Source organism: Onychomys torridus, chromosome 7 (genome assembly GCF_903995425.1).
Source record: "Onychomys torridus chromosome 7, mOncTor1.1, whole genome shotgun sequence".
Lineage (NCBI taxonomy): Eukaryota > Metazoa > Chordata > Mammalia > Rodentia > Cricetidae > Onychomys > Onychomys torridus.
Genome location: NC_050449.1, coordinates 38,445,694 through 38,461,212, shown reverse-complemented (window position 1 = coordinate 38,461,212; position 15,519 = coordinate 38,445,694). Strand labels below are relative to the sequence as shown.

The window sequence follows — 15,519 nt, the reverse complement described above, 5'->3', positions numbered from 1 at the left end:
AAAGAAACTCAAAAGGGTTGGGGATTTAGCTCAGTGGTAGAGTGCTCGCCTAGCAAGCACAAGGCCCTGGGTTCGATCCTCAGCTCAAAAAAAAAAGAAAGAAAGAAACTCAAATGTGAGAAGCAATGTCACCTGACAGACAGGTTAGCTGGCTTTCCTGCCCCTTTGATGCCAATACACACAGGAGTACAGGAGTCATACCCCACAGGCATATGGAAGGACAAAAATGTAATTTCCAGTTTACAAAAGCTAATACACATCCGCACTCTGGAATTAGGTAAAACCCTAGTAATGAAGAGACACAGAAGTCTAGTGGTGTCTGCTCAGGGAGAGTCCTAAGCTGCTGGGCAAGGGCGTTGCTCATCTAGGCAGGTTTGTGCTGCAGAACTTGCAAGATGACAGGTCATCACTGGAAAAGTTTCCATTGACTTCCTTAAAAGTAGTCCTTGAAAATCCTCAGCTTCCTGGAATACAAAGTTTAAAAGGATAATGTCCTTGAGAAGAGTGTAAGAGGAATACCTGGCAGTGCCCATCACACACTCATGACCCTCCTCATGGAAAATATTCTTTTGCTGGGATTATAGGCATGTGCCACCACGCTAGCAGTGTCTTTTCTAAGAGCCTTTCGTGGACATTTGGGTAACTACAGATTACTCACATGTTTACAGCCCATGCCTTCTTCCTCCATTGACTAAATCAACATAAAGGAAAGTAGATTAGTCAATGTGTAGAATTCATGCACTGCTTACTTTGAAAGTTTTTCCTTTCTTTTTGGCATTATTTTGTTTTATGACTGAAGTTTTTTTTAATTATAGACTTACCTCTACATATTATAACATACATTTTTAAAACTTGTTTTCCTTTGTAACCATAATACCATTATACACCTAATAAGACCTAATAACTCCTTAATATCCACATTCATGTTCGTATTCAAAATCTTAATTACAACCTCCATTTTTTTAAACAAGGTCTCACTACATAGCCCTAGCTGCCCTCGAACTCACTATGTAGACCAGACTGGCCTTGAACTCAGAGATGCACCTGTCTCTTCCTCTTGAGTGCTGGAATTAAAATCAAGTACTATACCACCGTGCCAAGCCCAACCTCCTAACTTTTTGTAATTTGTTTAAATTTGTATCTTCTATCAGAAACCACAGGCTACACTTGATAGTGTTAGTTTGATAAATTTTCTTTAAACTTTATTCAGATTTATTTATTTTACTTAGTGTTTTGCCTGTATTTTTGTGTGTGCACCACGTGTGTGTTGTGCCCAACAAGTTCAGAAGAGGATGTTGGATCCCCTGGACCTGGTTATGGATGGTTGTGAGCCACCATGCAGGTGCTAAGAACTGAACTCAAGACCTCTGCAGGAGCAGGACGTATTCTTAACCACTGAGCCATCTCTCTGATCCTTAGGTCACTTACCGCCATGCCATAAATGACAATTAATGAGAACCAAACCACCAGATATAAATTGTTTCATTAAAAAATGATTTATTGGGCTAGAGAGATAGTTCAGTTGGCAAAGTGCTTGCCATACAGGAATAAAGCCAAGTTCTATCACCAGAACACATGAAAACAACAGGGCATGTGGCACATGCTGAGAAGCTGAGAGAAGCTTTAGTGGCCACGCAGCCTAACTCAAACAGCAAGTACCATGCCAGTGAGAGACTGCCGCACAGACACACAAGAAACCATAAACAACAACAACAACAAAAAAAAAAAAACCCAAGGTAGATGGCACCTGAGGTTGTCATCTGATCTCCACATGCATATGCACATATATGTGCGCACACACACACACACACACACACATACACACAAATTATTTATTCACCTGTTGTAAGTTCATTATTGGTGGTGGTTAATATAACCCCCAAACCTCAAAATGTAGAGTTCTCTCAGCTTTAAAGGAAGTTGTCTGGCTTCTTAACCATACGCACAAGCACCCTGAAAGGGGAAGTCCTCTACGAAGCTAATAGGAGACCAATCTGCCTTCTAAACAGATGGCCAGACAGTGACCAGAGAGATCCATCCATGTGAGACATGGGCTAAACAGCTGGGCAAGCTGAAGACAGAAGTCACCCACATGTGACCCTTACCTCACAGTGTTAGTCTTCCAAATACACAGAGACCTTGTTCTCTTGTTTGAGTATCTCCTCCTCTTTTCTGAAACAAAGGAATAGAAGCCAAATGTCAGGTGAGCAAGACAAGAAGCAGAGGTGGCAGGTCTCAGAGCAGCACCAGGTAAGGTACCCGGCCCCCAGCCCCCAGACTTTAGGAAAAAGTACATATGCCTGGAGTCCATTTAAGCTACAGAGAGCTAAACCACCAGTGCTGTGTAAGTAATAATGCTGATGCCCTACGTGTCTTATGAGTCTGAACTCAGACACTTCAGAATGTGAGAGAAGTCCCCTAGGATCTTTTATAGTGCGGCAGAAGTTGAAAGTGCACACCTACACTTCACCATTGTGTCTCACTTCTAATGTCTCTGCTCCTCTACAAAAAGGGGAACTTGTTGTTGTTGTTTGGGTTTTGTTTGGTTTTGTTTTGTTTTTGTTTGGCCTAGAACACCTCTTTATAGATTATATTCTCTTCAAGCCAGAATGCCATCGATGGGTTCCTTAGATGCTTCCCAAAGAATTACATGTATTTCAGTATATATTTACCAATTAAAATAAATAAGTGATTCTGAGGTACTTATAAATCCATATGCAAAAGAATGAATGGAGACTCTTAATTATATACAAAACTTAACTCAAAATACACCAAAGATATAAATGTAAGAATGTAACTGAAAATATAAAGTTCTTAGAAGAGATGGACTTCATCAAAACAAAAAACTTTTGTGTCTTAATGGATAATATTCAAGAAGGAGCAGAGAGAGCTCAGAATGGGAGCAATCTCAGGTAATGTGAGTGAAAGGGGACAGACACCCTTATAGCTCAACAATAAAAAGACATCCATCTTAGTTTGAGATTGGGCAGACTCTCTGAACAGACACATTTCCAGAGATGTTCTATAAACGGCCACTTAAACACATGGGAGGTGGAGGCGGACCATTAGTCACCACTAAGATGCAAATCAAAATCTCACTGAGACAACTCCTCACATCCACTAGAGGGCAATAATCAAAACTGAATGCTGGTGAAAATGTGGAGAAATTCTAATGTCCATACATTGCTGATAGGAATGTATTGACTGTTACGGGAAAACAATCAGTCAAATCCTCCAAAAATTCAATAGTTACCAATGACTTGGCAATGTCCCTTTATTATTGGGAGAATTGAAAGTATGTGTATACAAAAATTGGTATAGAGCATGTTCATTTTAATTGATATTAGTTATAATAACCAAAAAGAAGAAAAAAACTGTATGCCCATCACCTGAATAGACAAACAATGTGGTGTGCCCCCTATAGTGGAACATCATACAGCCATAAAAAAGAATAGAGTAAGATGGGGAGACAGTTGAGTGTGTAAACTGCTTGCTGTGCAAGGATCTAAGTTCAGATCTCCTGGTGCCATGTAAAAAGCCTCAGGTGTGGTAGTGAACCCCTTTAGTCTTAGGTGGAGACAGAAGGATCCCAGAGGCTTGCTAGAGAGCCAGTCTATCCAGTCACTGAGCCCCAAGCTCAGTGAGAGATCATGTCTCAAAGAATATAGAGAACAACAGAGGAAGACACCCAATGTGTACCTCTGGCCTCCACATAGGCACACACATGCACATAGCATACACAAAAACTACGAAGTAGTGACTGTTTTACAACATTGACAACTTTTGAGAACATACTGAATGAAAGAAGCTAGATACAAAAGGTCACATATTTCATGGTTCTACTTACATTAAATGCTCAGGATAGACACAACCCCACTGACAGAGAGCAGGTGAGTAGCTGTCGAGCTGGTGGTAGGAGCAATGGCTAGAAGATAGGGGATTTCTCCAGGGACAAATGCTTGAAAGGTTCTAGAATTGGTGGTTATTGCACAACTTTGTGTATATTTAAAAGGGTGCATTTTCTTTCTAAGGTTTATTTTTATTTAATTTGAATGTTTTCCCTGTGAATATGTAAGTGCAGAACCCACAGAAACCAAAAGAAGGGGTCAGATCCCCCAGATCTGGAGTCGCAGACAGTTACGAGGCACCACATGGAAACTGGGAACCAAAGCCAGGTCCTCTGCAAGAGCAGGCAGCGTTCTTGACTGTCAAGCCATCTCTTCTTTCCAGATGAGTGAGTTTTATAGCTTCTAAACTTTATCTCAGTTTTAAAATGTGCCCTGAGCACTAACTGTCCGCACAGCAAACTTGCTCAGTCACCACGGTATTCAGTGACTGCTGAGTGCCTTGCCCTGCAGCTCTTACAAGTGCACTTCCCTTCACAGAGGAGTCTTTCAAAGCTGCACATACTCACTTGTTTATGGCACCCAAAATCCCACATAATAAATGAATTTCTTTGGGGAGATCTGTTGTAGAATGAAGAACCCTTTTGGATTTTGTTATTGTTGCTGTTTAAAGATTTATTTGGTTTTTAGGTTATGTGTGTGTGTCTATCTGGATGCAGGTTTGTGCACATAAGTGCAGGGGATCACAGAGGCCACAGGTGTTGCATCCTGGAGCCTGAGGCAAAAGCTGCTATGAGCTACCAGACATGGGTGCTGGAAACCGAACTCAGGTCCTCTGCAAGAGCAGTCTATGCTCTTAACCACTGAGCCATCTCTCAAGCCCCATTAAGAAGCACTTTGTATGGATTGGGGATTTAGCTCAGTGGTAGAGCGCTTGCCTAGCAAGCGTAAGGCCCTGGGTTCGGTCCTCAGCTCCAGGACAAAAAGAAGCATTTTGTAAAGTTACCACCCATGTCCTAATTTATCTGTCCTGTGAAATGGAACTTCTCACACATTTGGTCAAAAGTAAAAGAAACTGTTCAACAGTTGTTTGACCCCGTTGAAAACAATCCCAAGAGCCACCCCAAAAGTACGAGCAGGCCTTCCCCAGGGCGCACTCAGCCTTACGATTTTATCCCCTCATCTTTATCAGCCCTTTTCGCCCGTCGCCGTTTCCGGAAGTGCTGTAAGAGGACCACAGTGATCACTATTATGATCATCACTGCGCATGCAGAGCCAATGGCCACAGCCAGGAAGAAGATCTCAGAGAAGGGCACTGTGAGGAGAAAAAGACAAGACAGAGCAGTAAGTGAGGTGAAATCTAAAGGCAGTAACGGTGCTTCTCATCATCAACCAGACTCTTCCTTTCTCCTACTGTCGTGTATAAAATAGCAAATCATTGTTGTAGCCTTTGGCCACAGAGGAAACCTGCTCAGACTACTTCAGGGCTTCTCTAGTGTGATTCCAGAAGCAGTGACCTCACCAGTGGAGAGCTTTGAAGTGAAATTCTCAGGCCCCACCCCAAACATGCTGGACTAGAAGCACTGGGGTAAATCCAGCCATCTGCGTTCGGACATGTCCTCCAGGTGACGGTGACGACACCCAAGTACTGAGAACCACTGAGTCAGTTAAACTGCCCGGTAATTCAAGTTACTGCTAACCTAGTCAGAACTATGTCCAACTCAGTCCTGCATAACTCTACCTACTGTGTTCCTGTCACTATGATAGAAATGAAAGGTCACAAGCATTATCCCCACGGCGCTGTGGGGTGTGTGTGTGTGTGTGTGTGTGTGTGTGTGTGTGTGTGTTGTGGTGTGTGTGGTTGTGGGTGTGTTTTCCCAGGAAGACAGACAAGTAAAGCAATAACCCTATGTGCCAGAAAGGCCATCAAGAGAATGTCTGTGCCAGGAGTTTCCAGCCTAGAAGCCATCAGGAAGGATAAAAAAGTTCCAGGAGATCCAAGGCCTTCTTCTGGCCTCTGCAGGCACCAGGCACACAGGTGGTGCACAGACATACATGCAGGCAAAACACCAATACACATATATAGAGAAATGGAGTCTCTGTAAGTTTACATCTATTTCTTGTTTTTGGTTTTTTTGGGTTTTTTTTCCTGGAGCTGAGGACCAAACTCAGGGCATCGCACTTGCTAGGCAAGCACTCTACCACTGAGCTAAATCCCCAACCCCCATCTATTTCTTAAAGTAAGAAAACAGAGCCATGGTTTTCTGTAGGCTCTCAAAAAAAACAGCGATTCTGACATGTTAAACCACTGTTTTTTGTGTGTTGGTTTTGTTGTTATTGTTGTTTGCTCGCTGTTGTTTTTGTCTGTGGTTTTGGGTTTTTTGCCTGACCTATCAGAAAAAAGCAAAAACAGCTGAGGTCTGAAGATATTGCATTCTTTCAGCACTCAGATGATTTATGTAGACCACACAGCTGTCTCTTGGTAGAGCCTGGAAAAATGGCTTTAAAGTGATCTAGGTAATAGTGACAGGAAACAATCACACCACTTGACACACAAAGGTGTTTTAAACAATGCTGTGTGTTAGTTAAGAACACACACCTCTTCAACTCTTAAGAAGCTGAGTTAGGAAGATCTCAAGTTTGAGGCCAGGCTACATAGAGAGAGCTTTTCTCAACCACACACATATGCATGAGCTAGCTCTATCTTATTAACTGTGTGACCTGGGTTATTTATTTATTTTTATTGAATCTCAGTTTCTTCCTATGTTAAGACATAACAATATCCATTTCTTGGATGCTTATAAAAAAAATTAGCCAGGCAGTGGTGGCGCACGCCTTTAATCTCAGCACTCAGGAGGCAGAGATAGGCATATCTCTGTGAATTCAAGCCCAGCCTGGGCTACAGAGTGAGTTCCAGGACCAGCTCCAAAGCTACACAGAGAAACCCTGGGGGGGGGGGGGGGGGGGGACATGGACAAAAACCAATTCCTATAAATTGTGCCTGCCCATAATAAATAAGTCTGGAGAGATGACTCAGCAGTTAAGAGCACTGGCTGCTTTTTCGAAGGACCTGGATTTGATTTCCAGCACCCACATGGCAGCTCACAACTGTCTGTAACTCCAATTCCAGGGGATCTGAAGCCCTCTTTTGGCCTCCCTGGGTACCAGGCACTTAAGTGGTACACAGCATACATGCAAGCAAACCACCCATGCACATAAAATAATAATTTTAAAATTGTTCTTAAAAGAATAAATAAAGCCGGGCAGAGGTGGTACACGCCTTTAGTCCCAGCACTCGGGAGGCAAAGCCAGGTGGATCTCTGTGAGTTCAAGTCCAGCCTGGGCTACAGAGTGAGTTCCAGGAAAGGCGCAAAGCTACACAGAGCAACCCTGTCTCGAAAAACCAGAAGAAGAAGAAGGAGGAGGAGGAAGAGAAGGAGGAGGAGGAGGAGGAGAAGGAGGAGGAGGAGGAGGAAGAGGAGGAGGAGGAGGAGAAATAAATGTATCCTGTAAAGCTCCTAACAGCCAGGAGCACTGAGTGAACATTGGTGACCATTACTGGTAGTGTGTCAGGATTAAATGAGATAGTGTGTACCAAGCACTTTGGATTGTGCCTGGCACACAGGTACTCAATACGCATCTGGAATAAATGAGAGAATGAACTGACCTATTGTGAGTCTTTTTTTTAATCAGAATTACTTCTCGTCCCTTTCAGGATCCCAAGGCCATTCTAGTCACAGATTCCTCAGATCTCTTTACTTTGTTTCCATGACCAAACAAAGCCTTTATTTTTTTCACCCCAGGACTCCTCAGTTTCTGAAGTTCCCAGCCCTGAAGCCCCAGGCCCTCTCTCCCTTCCAACATCACAAAAGATGGCACTTTTTTGTTGTTGTTTGGGTTTTTTGTTTGGTTGGTTTTTGTTTGTTTGTTTGTTTGTTTTTGGCCAGCTCTCACTTCCTAAAACCTACCAGTGTGCACCACGCTGAGCCGGATCAACCCTACCAGACCATCGACGTCAGGTGGGTTCTTCACCTGGCAGGTATACGTCCCATTGTCATCGAACTGCAGCTTCCAGAGGATGATGGAGACATCGTACCGCTCAGGGTTCCCATCCCAGACCACCCGGTCCTTGAACCTTCCGCTCATGGGTCTGAAGGGATCCATATGATAGTAGAACACCTACAGAGAAGAAAGGATGATCTTTCCCACTCTGTACGGGCAGGAGGCTGAGATAGTGGGGGCGGAAGAGAACCTTCAGCAAATCTGACCAACACTCCAGCTAGCTCCTCGGAACACTCCCTGGCTTCCTTTTTCTCAGATCTATCACTCTCTGTCCCCAGAACTGGTTCCCAACTTAACCCCAGGCATGTGGCCAACACAGGAAAGGGGGGGGGGGGTGGAGATCGCCTTAATACAGTGGTTCTCAACCTTCCTAATGCTGAGACCCTTTAATACAGTTCCTCATGTTGTGGCACTCCCCCCCCCCCATGCTACTTCAGAGCTGCAATTTTGGTACTGCTATGAATCATAGTGTAAATTTCTATGTTTTCCTCCGATGGTCTTAGGCAACCCCTGTGAATGGGTGGTACAATCTCGAGGTTGAGGGTCGATGCCTGAATACATCCTAGTCAAGGGTCTGCTGAAAGGTGATAAGAATCTACTTACAAACTGCTCACGACCCCCATCTCGAGGACGGAAATTCCACGTCACTGTTAGGGCATCGCCCACAGGGGCAAAGCTGGAGAAAGTGCATTTTAAGCGCACATCTGTCCCGTTGACTGCCTCCAGGGCCCCGGAGGTGTAAATCTCCACAGCTGCTGTAGGGCGAAGGGCTGGGAGAGAGGAAGGAAAAAGGTTTAACAGCGGGTGTAGCATAGAAGAAGAAAAAGAAAAAACAACCCGCTGACACCTTCCAAATAAGCCAGCCTCCAAACTCACTCACCTGAAGTCTGCATACACTCCTACCTACACAAACTTTGACCCTCCCATCCCGAGGGCCAATTAAAAAGTTCTGCCCAGCAAACTACCTGGTGCACTCACTTTCTTCACAGCCTCATGGTACCAACTTCAGAACTATAACCACAAACTACAAAGATCAGCCAATAAGACGGAAAGCAGAAACAAAAACCCAAACGTTGGTCAGACATGGAGTACTAAGATCAAGCAATAAAGTATATGTTTTAAAAAAAAAAATGTCTCCAGGCAGGTACGTTTTCCAGCATGTAGACTTAGGACTGCCACTAGCCTGCAGGTTAATCCACCCCAGCAGCTGCGCTTGCCTGCACCCCTGGAACATTCACACCACGTGGCGTATTTACAAGTTCAGTGTGTGCATTGGGGCCGCTTCAGAACCACAACGGGGCTCTCGCTCTGATAATCTAGGTTTGCTCCGTGGTGCTGCAGACAAAATCCTCCTCCCACAGAAATCCAAGGGCCAGATCTAGCCAGCAGCCCGAGGCTGAGAGCAGCCACACAAAGATGGTGTGTAACCTGAGATCAGAAAGCCCTGTCTGTGCCTGAATCACGAGCGGCCAAACACACCTAAACCTGTTTGCCCAAAGCACTGCCCCAAAGCAACCCACCGAACTGAAGTTTCGGGGCAGTCGGACTACAACGAACTGCAGCCGGGTCTGGAACTCCCAACAGAGCCCTTGAGACTTCTTCAAGCCATGAGCTCTGTCTTTACACAGAGCGGGCGGTGGAGGTAAAAACTAGAAGCCCGCCAGTTCTTACCTGTGAGCTGTAAGCCCAGGAGAAGTGGAAGCACACGCGCAGGGCTCTTTCCACACATCAGGGAAAGTCAGCCGTGGCCCCAGAGGCCAGACCCGGCAGACCCAGGGCTCCAGCACCCTGCCAAGGCCAAAGCCAGGACGAGCGGGCACTGCAGTTTTCTCCCAGAGAGGTCCGAGTCTCTCACCTATGGGAAGGTGCACAGCACAGCCAGCCAGCCGTGACTCATCCCGCCCCGGCCGGTGCAGCGCTGGAATGAAAGGTGGGGCCTCCGCACCCAGCTCCCTCCTCCCGGTTCTCCCTCCCGCCCTCCTCCACACTCCAGCCCTCTGCGCAAAGGTCTCAGACTCTGCGGTCCTCTTTGCTTTTCCGTTCATCTGACCGAGGCCTGGCCTCCGGATGGCTGCAGAAGCAGCCAGAGGAGGTGGTGCCAATTTGAAATGTCCCAAACTGCTCTGGGCTTGGCCACACACAGCCTTTTAAAATAGGATATAGTCTTGCCTAGGGAGTGAGTGTAGAAAGTAGCTTGCTGTGATTCTCGCCCTCGGGGCTACATAACCTAGGGCCTGGCTCAGGCAACTCCCAGAAAGAATGGGAGTTCCTTCCGCCCCTCTGGGAACCCAATCCCACCCATGATGCAGGCAGTCTTTCCTGAGACTCAGCAGAAAGAAACCAAACCAATCTCAAGGCTGGATCCTTCCCCGGTCAGGACAGCTCTCCCACCTCGGCAGTTTGCAAAGTACTTTCCTGGCTATCCTTTCATCTCCACAACCCTCTGAGAAAGGGTATCTTTTTAATAGGGAAGAGAGTAACAGCCCAGGAGGTAAGCAATTGCCTGGAATCTTTTTTAGTTTTATTTTACAGTCTCATGATGTAGCCCAGACTGGGCCCTGAACTTGTGTGATGCCATTACCCAGCTTTGGCAATGCTCAGGAATTAAACCCATGACCTTGTGCTTACTAGGCTAGCGCCCTGGCACTGAGCTACACCCACAGCCCTATGGGATTCTTTCTGACTGGCATGTGTTCTCTGCCCACAAAACAAAGTCTGATACGGGTGATCAGACAGTAAACTCTCAAGCAATTAGTCATTCAGAAGGAAAACCTTTCCTGTGCTCCGGATTTGGACTGCCGTTTTTTAGGACAGCACCTTTGTGAGAAGTCTAAGACGTTGAGATTAAGGGCTTCCTCCTGTAAGAGTCCCAGATTAAGACACAGCAGCAAGCTGACCAAAGACAGAAGACCAACGACAGCATGCAGTTAAAAAGTGGGCGGAGGCAGCTCTGTGAGTATTGGCGCCACCAAGCCAACAAACGGGCCACCTGAGTTCTCTCTGGAACCCACATGGTGGAACGAGAGAATCAATACCTGAAAGTCGTCCTCTGACCTCCACATGTATGCTATGGTACACACACACACACACACACACACACACACACACACGTTAAAATGTAATTAAATATTTTTAAAGAAGTAGGCCAGATGGGGGTTGGTGCCCTGAATACAACTGAGTTGTCCTTATCCTTGGATTAGCTATCTAGAAACTTTTTAGTGACTCATGGTCTTCTAGCTGAGTCCTGGAACAAAGGGTACTGGGAAAGAAAACAAGGGCCAGGTTGAGTAGGAAAATAAAGAAATGTCAGGCTAGGGGTACATACAGTTCGAGGACAAAGCTTGTGTACAAGACCTATGAAGTGGGCGATAAAATAAAAAAGACGAAATTCCACCCAAATGAATGTAGAAATGAAGAACAAAGAAAAGCACGGGAGAGAAGCGGACCAAAAATGGGGAGCCACACACTCAGACCTGCTCATTAACCTGAGGAGCCCAAGGGCTGCCCCAGAGGGAGGTCAGCTGCGTGCTAGCACCGATGTGTTACTGCAATGAGTGTTTCTGGAAGAGAACCTGGCTCCTTCACCAGCCTCTAGGTCTTTCTGAGCAGCCCAAACCGAAAACTCCGGGATGCTGAGTGGCCTTTACATGGTGGTAAAATGCAGTCTTTCCCGAATGTAAGTCAGAAGTCAGCTCCCAGATCGCGCTGGAGAAAAAAAGTTAAAGGAAACTTCATCTTGGTTGACTTTAAGCTTTGCAGAGAAACGCAGTTCCAGACGGAGAGAGAGAGAAGCAGGCAGAGGTTAAGTTGACAGCAAATTGCAAAATTCAGTGGGAGGTGGAGTTAGCTGGAGTTAGCTGGAGGTCGCAGAAGCACAGCAGGTGAGGAATCAGGGCAGGGCCACTGAACAGAATAGAAAGCCTGTTGTCCAAGCAGAGGAATCTCCCCAGTTGCCAGATGCCCCGAGAGCTGGCAGCCAGCCCCTGCTCTGAGGGGCACAGCTGCCCGGATCCCATTCCTCAGATCAGGTCAAGTTCTTGGCGGTGTGCTTGGCAACGCCCAGTTCCTTCCAGTCAACAGGAGAGGCTCCAAGTCACTCACTGTTCCCCACCCTGGTGAGGAAGGAGGCCAAGAGCTGAATCTGTTATGAGAAAATGACAAGTAAAAAGACCATCACCCCTCGGTATTCCAGAGATACCGGCGTGCAGGGCCTCAATCCAAACTAGAGGGACCTGAGAACAGCTGAGGAATAATTTGGGTCTTGGCAAATGAAACAACAAACGAAAGAAAGAAAGAAATTCTGAAGGTTACAAAGAAATATTCAAAGACCCTGCTTTTCCCCTAAACTTTTCCAGAGAAGAGTCTTGATTGACATTAAAACGTGTACCATAACCTCAGGGTACCATCTGTCCCAACTGTCTACACAGGTAGCTGGAGGATAGATATCAGACCTCTGCAGACAGGAACCTCACCAAAGGCTCAGAAGACCCCCCAATTATTTGTAAAACTTGTATTTCCCAGCACCCTAGGCAAAAAAAAAAAAAAAAAAAAAAAAAAAAAAAAGGCACAACAAAAACACCTGCTATTTTCAACATTAGATGGCGTCAGCATTCTGTGAAGCAAGGAAAAACATATAATTTAGCTTTTAGGGTTGTTCAAACACAGCTTTTGTTTACTCAAAAGTTTCTGTTGGGGTCCTGCTAAGGGAAAAAAATGTATTAGATGCTTTCTATGGACCAGGAATGTAGCTCAGGGACTCGCTCGCCTAGCATGCAGGAGGCCCTAGGCTCCATCCATCCTCAGCACTGCAGAAAGCTGGGCAACACACCTGTAATCCCAGCTCTCAGGAGGTGGGGGCCAGAAGAACAGGTCAAAGTCAGCCTCAGCTTTGTATTTGAGACTAAGCATTTGAAGAGAGCCCAGACTGTGTGAGAGCTTGTCCGTACCTAGAGAGGGCAAAAGGAGAGAGTAAGGGAAGAGGGCCTGTTAAAATGTTTCTCATATGCTAATCTAGACATGCAAAGTAAAATAAAGCTTTTGGAGCTGGCACCATCTGAAGAGTATTCAGAGGAGCATCTGGGTAATCAATTACATTTGAATTTGATCCTTAAAAAATTAGGTAGGAATTCCGGGCTGAAGAGATGGCTTAGTGGTTAAGAGACTAATTGCTCTTCCAGAGGACCCAGGTCCAATTCCCAGCACCTACATGGCAGCTCATAACTGTCTGTAACTCCAGTTCCAGGGGCCCCTCACACAGACATACACAGGCAAAACACCAATGCACATAAAATAAAAATAAGTCAATTATTTTAAAAAATTAGGTAGGAATTCTGGGAAGAAGCAGGGTTTTCCTGTTGGGAGAGATGGATAGGATGTGGCAGCTACAGAGATCAGGGGCCGTCACCTCTCAAACCTTGACTGCTGGGAGGAACAGACCAGGTGAGAAGCTAGACCTCCTCGGGCAGCATCCTCACTGGTGATCCAAGGAGTCTGGGCTGGTCCTCACAATCGTCCCAGCTGAAGGCCAAAGAGAGCACGGGAGAGCCCCAGACCCCCCCCCCCCCCCCCTTCACCTTGTTCATCTTGTCATATGCATCTCTTCATTGCGTTCTTTGTAGCAGTGTCCTTTGCACTAAAGCAGTAGGATGTGTGTGTGTGTGTGTGTGTGTGTGTGTGTGTGTGTGTGTGTGTGTGTTAAGAAGAGTCTCTCTAGGGTAGAATTACTTTGCTATTTCTCAGAACCATTAAAAATAAAAATATTGGGGGCTGGAGAGACGGCTCCGTGGCTAGGAGTGCTTGCTGCTTGTCTAGAGGACTGGAGTTCTGTTCCCAGCAGCTCCATCGAACAACTCACAACCACCTGTGACTGCAGCTGCAGAGACCCAACATCATCATCTTCTGACTTCTGCAGGCACTGTGCTCACGTGCACAAAACCACATGCAGACATATGTAGACATGTATACCATAATTTTAAAAGAAAAATTAAAAATCTTTAAAAAAAATGAAAACCAAGCTTAGGCTATAGCTCAGTGGTAAAGTACACGCCTCACATGCTTGGCATCTTGGGTTCCAACCTCAGCTTGCCGTGAAAAAGGAAGAAGAATGGGCTGTGGAGGGCAAGGAAGAAAGAAACTGAAATACCAACCAACACGTAGTCTCCTGGCTTTCTCATGGACTCTGGCCTAGAAGGAAGGATAAAAGTACCTATATTTAGAAGACTCGAAGATTCCCAGCCTTCCCAATAACTGCCAGCTGCAGCATCCTTTTTGACATTCCTCGGCTTTAGAGAGCATGTTCAAGGTAAGAAAGAGAGCTGAAGATGGTGACGTACCAACTGAGAGGTGGCCTCTGAGTCCCGAAGAATAGTGTGTTCGCTTTCACCCTCTACCTTACCTTGGATGTCCTAGACATAATCCAAATAGAGTCTGGGGCTGAAGCTGGGCTCTCTGTGTCCATGGAAACCAGAGGAGGAGAACTCTATCCTATATCCTTGCCGCACATAGTTTATCCTCTCCGTAAAGCCTCAGGCTCCTCTTTTAATTATAGAGAAGAGGCATCATTAATCAGCCCAAGGAAGAGACTTGGAAGTTTGACCTTTCACTTACTCCTGAGGGAAGCCAGATGGATGCACAGGGTGGAGAGAAAGGACATCACACTGACAGCCATCCACACTGTATGGAAGCCATGAGGAACAGTGTATTGCCATCTTACAGCTTCACTAACACCATTCTACCTCTCTGTTAGTTACTGTATTACAACTGGTTACTGTGATCAGCTTTCATTCTTAGGAAACCCATTCACTCAACTCCTCCGCCGCCCCCCCCCCCCCCCCCCCCCCCCCCCGCACTGAATTATGGGAGGCATGATCATCAAAGCTGGGGTCAATGGAAGCTCAGCCATTTATTCACTGCGTGACTTCAAGCAGTCATTTCATTCTCTGTTCCTCATTTATCTCAGGTAGACAATGGGGGGGGGGACGACCAATATGTGCCTCCTAGGCAGCTCTAAGAATAAACCTTCTATGTTCAGTGCACACAGAAAATATTCCGAAAATTTTAGCCTCTTGTGATTTTACTTAGGTAAGATGCTGAAAAACGATGGCCTCTTTGGGGAGAAATGGAATCTTACACCAGAAGGAGATCTCCCAGGAGAATATTCATGGCAGCTTTGTTCATTAATATCCCAAGCCAGAAACACCCCAGGGGACCATCAACACAAGATAGCTAAGTATGGTATCAAATATCCCTACAATTAATACTATTCAGCACTAAAAATGGACAGACTGATGATACTACAACCATGTGGATGAATCTCAAAAATATGCTGAGCAAAATTAGCAAGATACACAGCAGTGTATAACTCTTTGATTCCGTTTATTTGAGGTTATAGAACAGTTCTAGAATCTTTGGTGAAAGTCAGAGTTGATGATAAGAGGTCTGTAACTCCAGCTTGTGGAAACAGAGGCAGAAGGGTCACAAGTTAGAGGCCTACTTAAAGCATTCAAGGCCAACCTGGGTACATAGCAAGGTCAAGGCTAGACCAGATACATAGAAGAAGAAGAAAAATGTTTTTGGTGGGGAAAATTGTGTGTGGAATGTTTGCTCTTGGAGG

General features: G+C 45.7%; 1 protein-coding gene across 1 annotated transcript; it reads right to left on the bottom strand.

Moving 5' to 3' along the window:
* Positions 1 to 64: 64 nt before the first annotated feature.
* Mpzl2 (myelin protein zero like 2) lies at positions 65 to 9,810 on the bottom strand. The gene is made up of 6 exons (XM_036193758.1): positions 9,579 to 9,810; positions 8,511 to 8,677; positions 7,814 to 8,024; positions 5,013 to 5,160; positions 2,106 to 2,172; positions 65 to 464 (listed from the first exon to the last, which is right to left on the bottom strand). The coding sequence occupies exons 1-5, from the start codon at positions 9,634 to 9,636 to the stop codon at positions 2,115 to 2,117; spliced, it is 642 nt and encodes a 213-aa protein (XP_036049651.1). The 5' UTR covers positions 9,637 to 9,810; the 3' UTR covers positions 65 to 464; positions 2,106 to 2,114.
* Between the last annotated feature and the right edge of the window lie 5,709 nt (positions 9,811 to 15,519).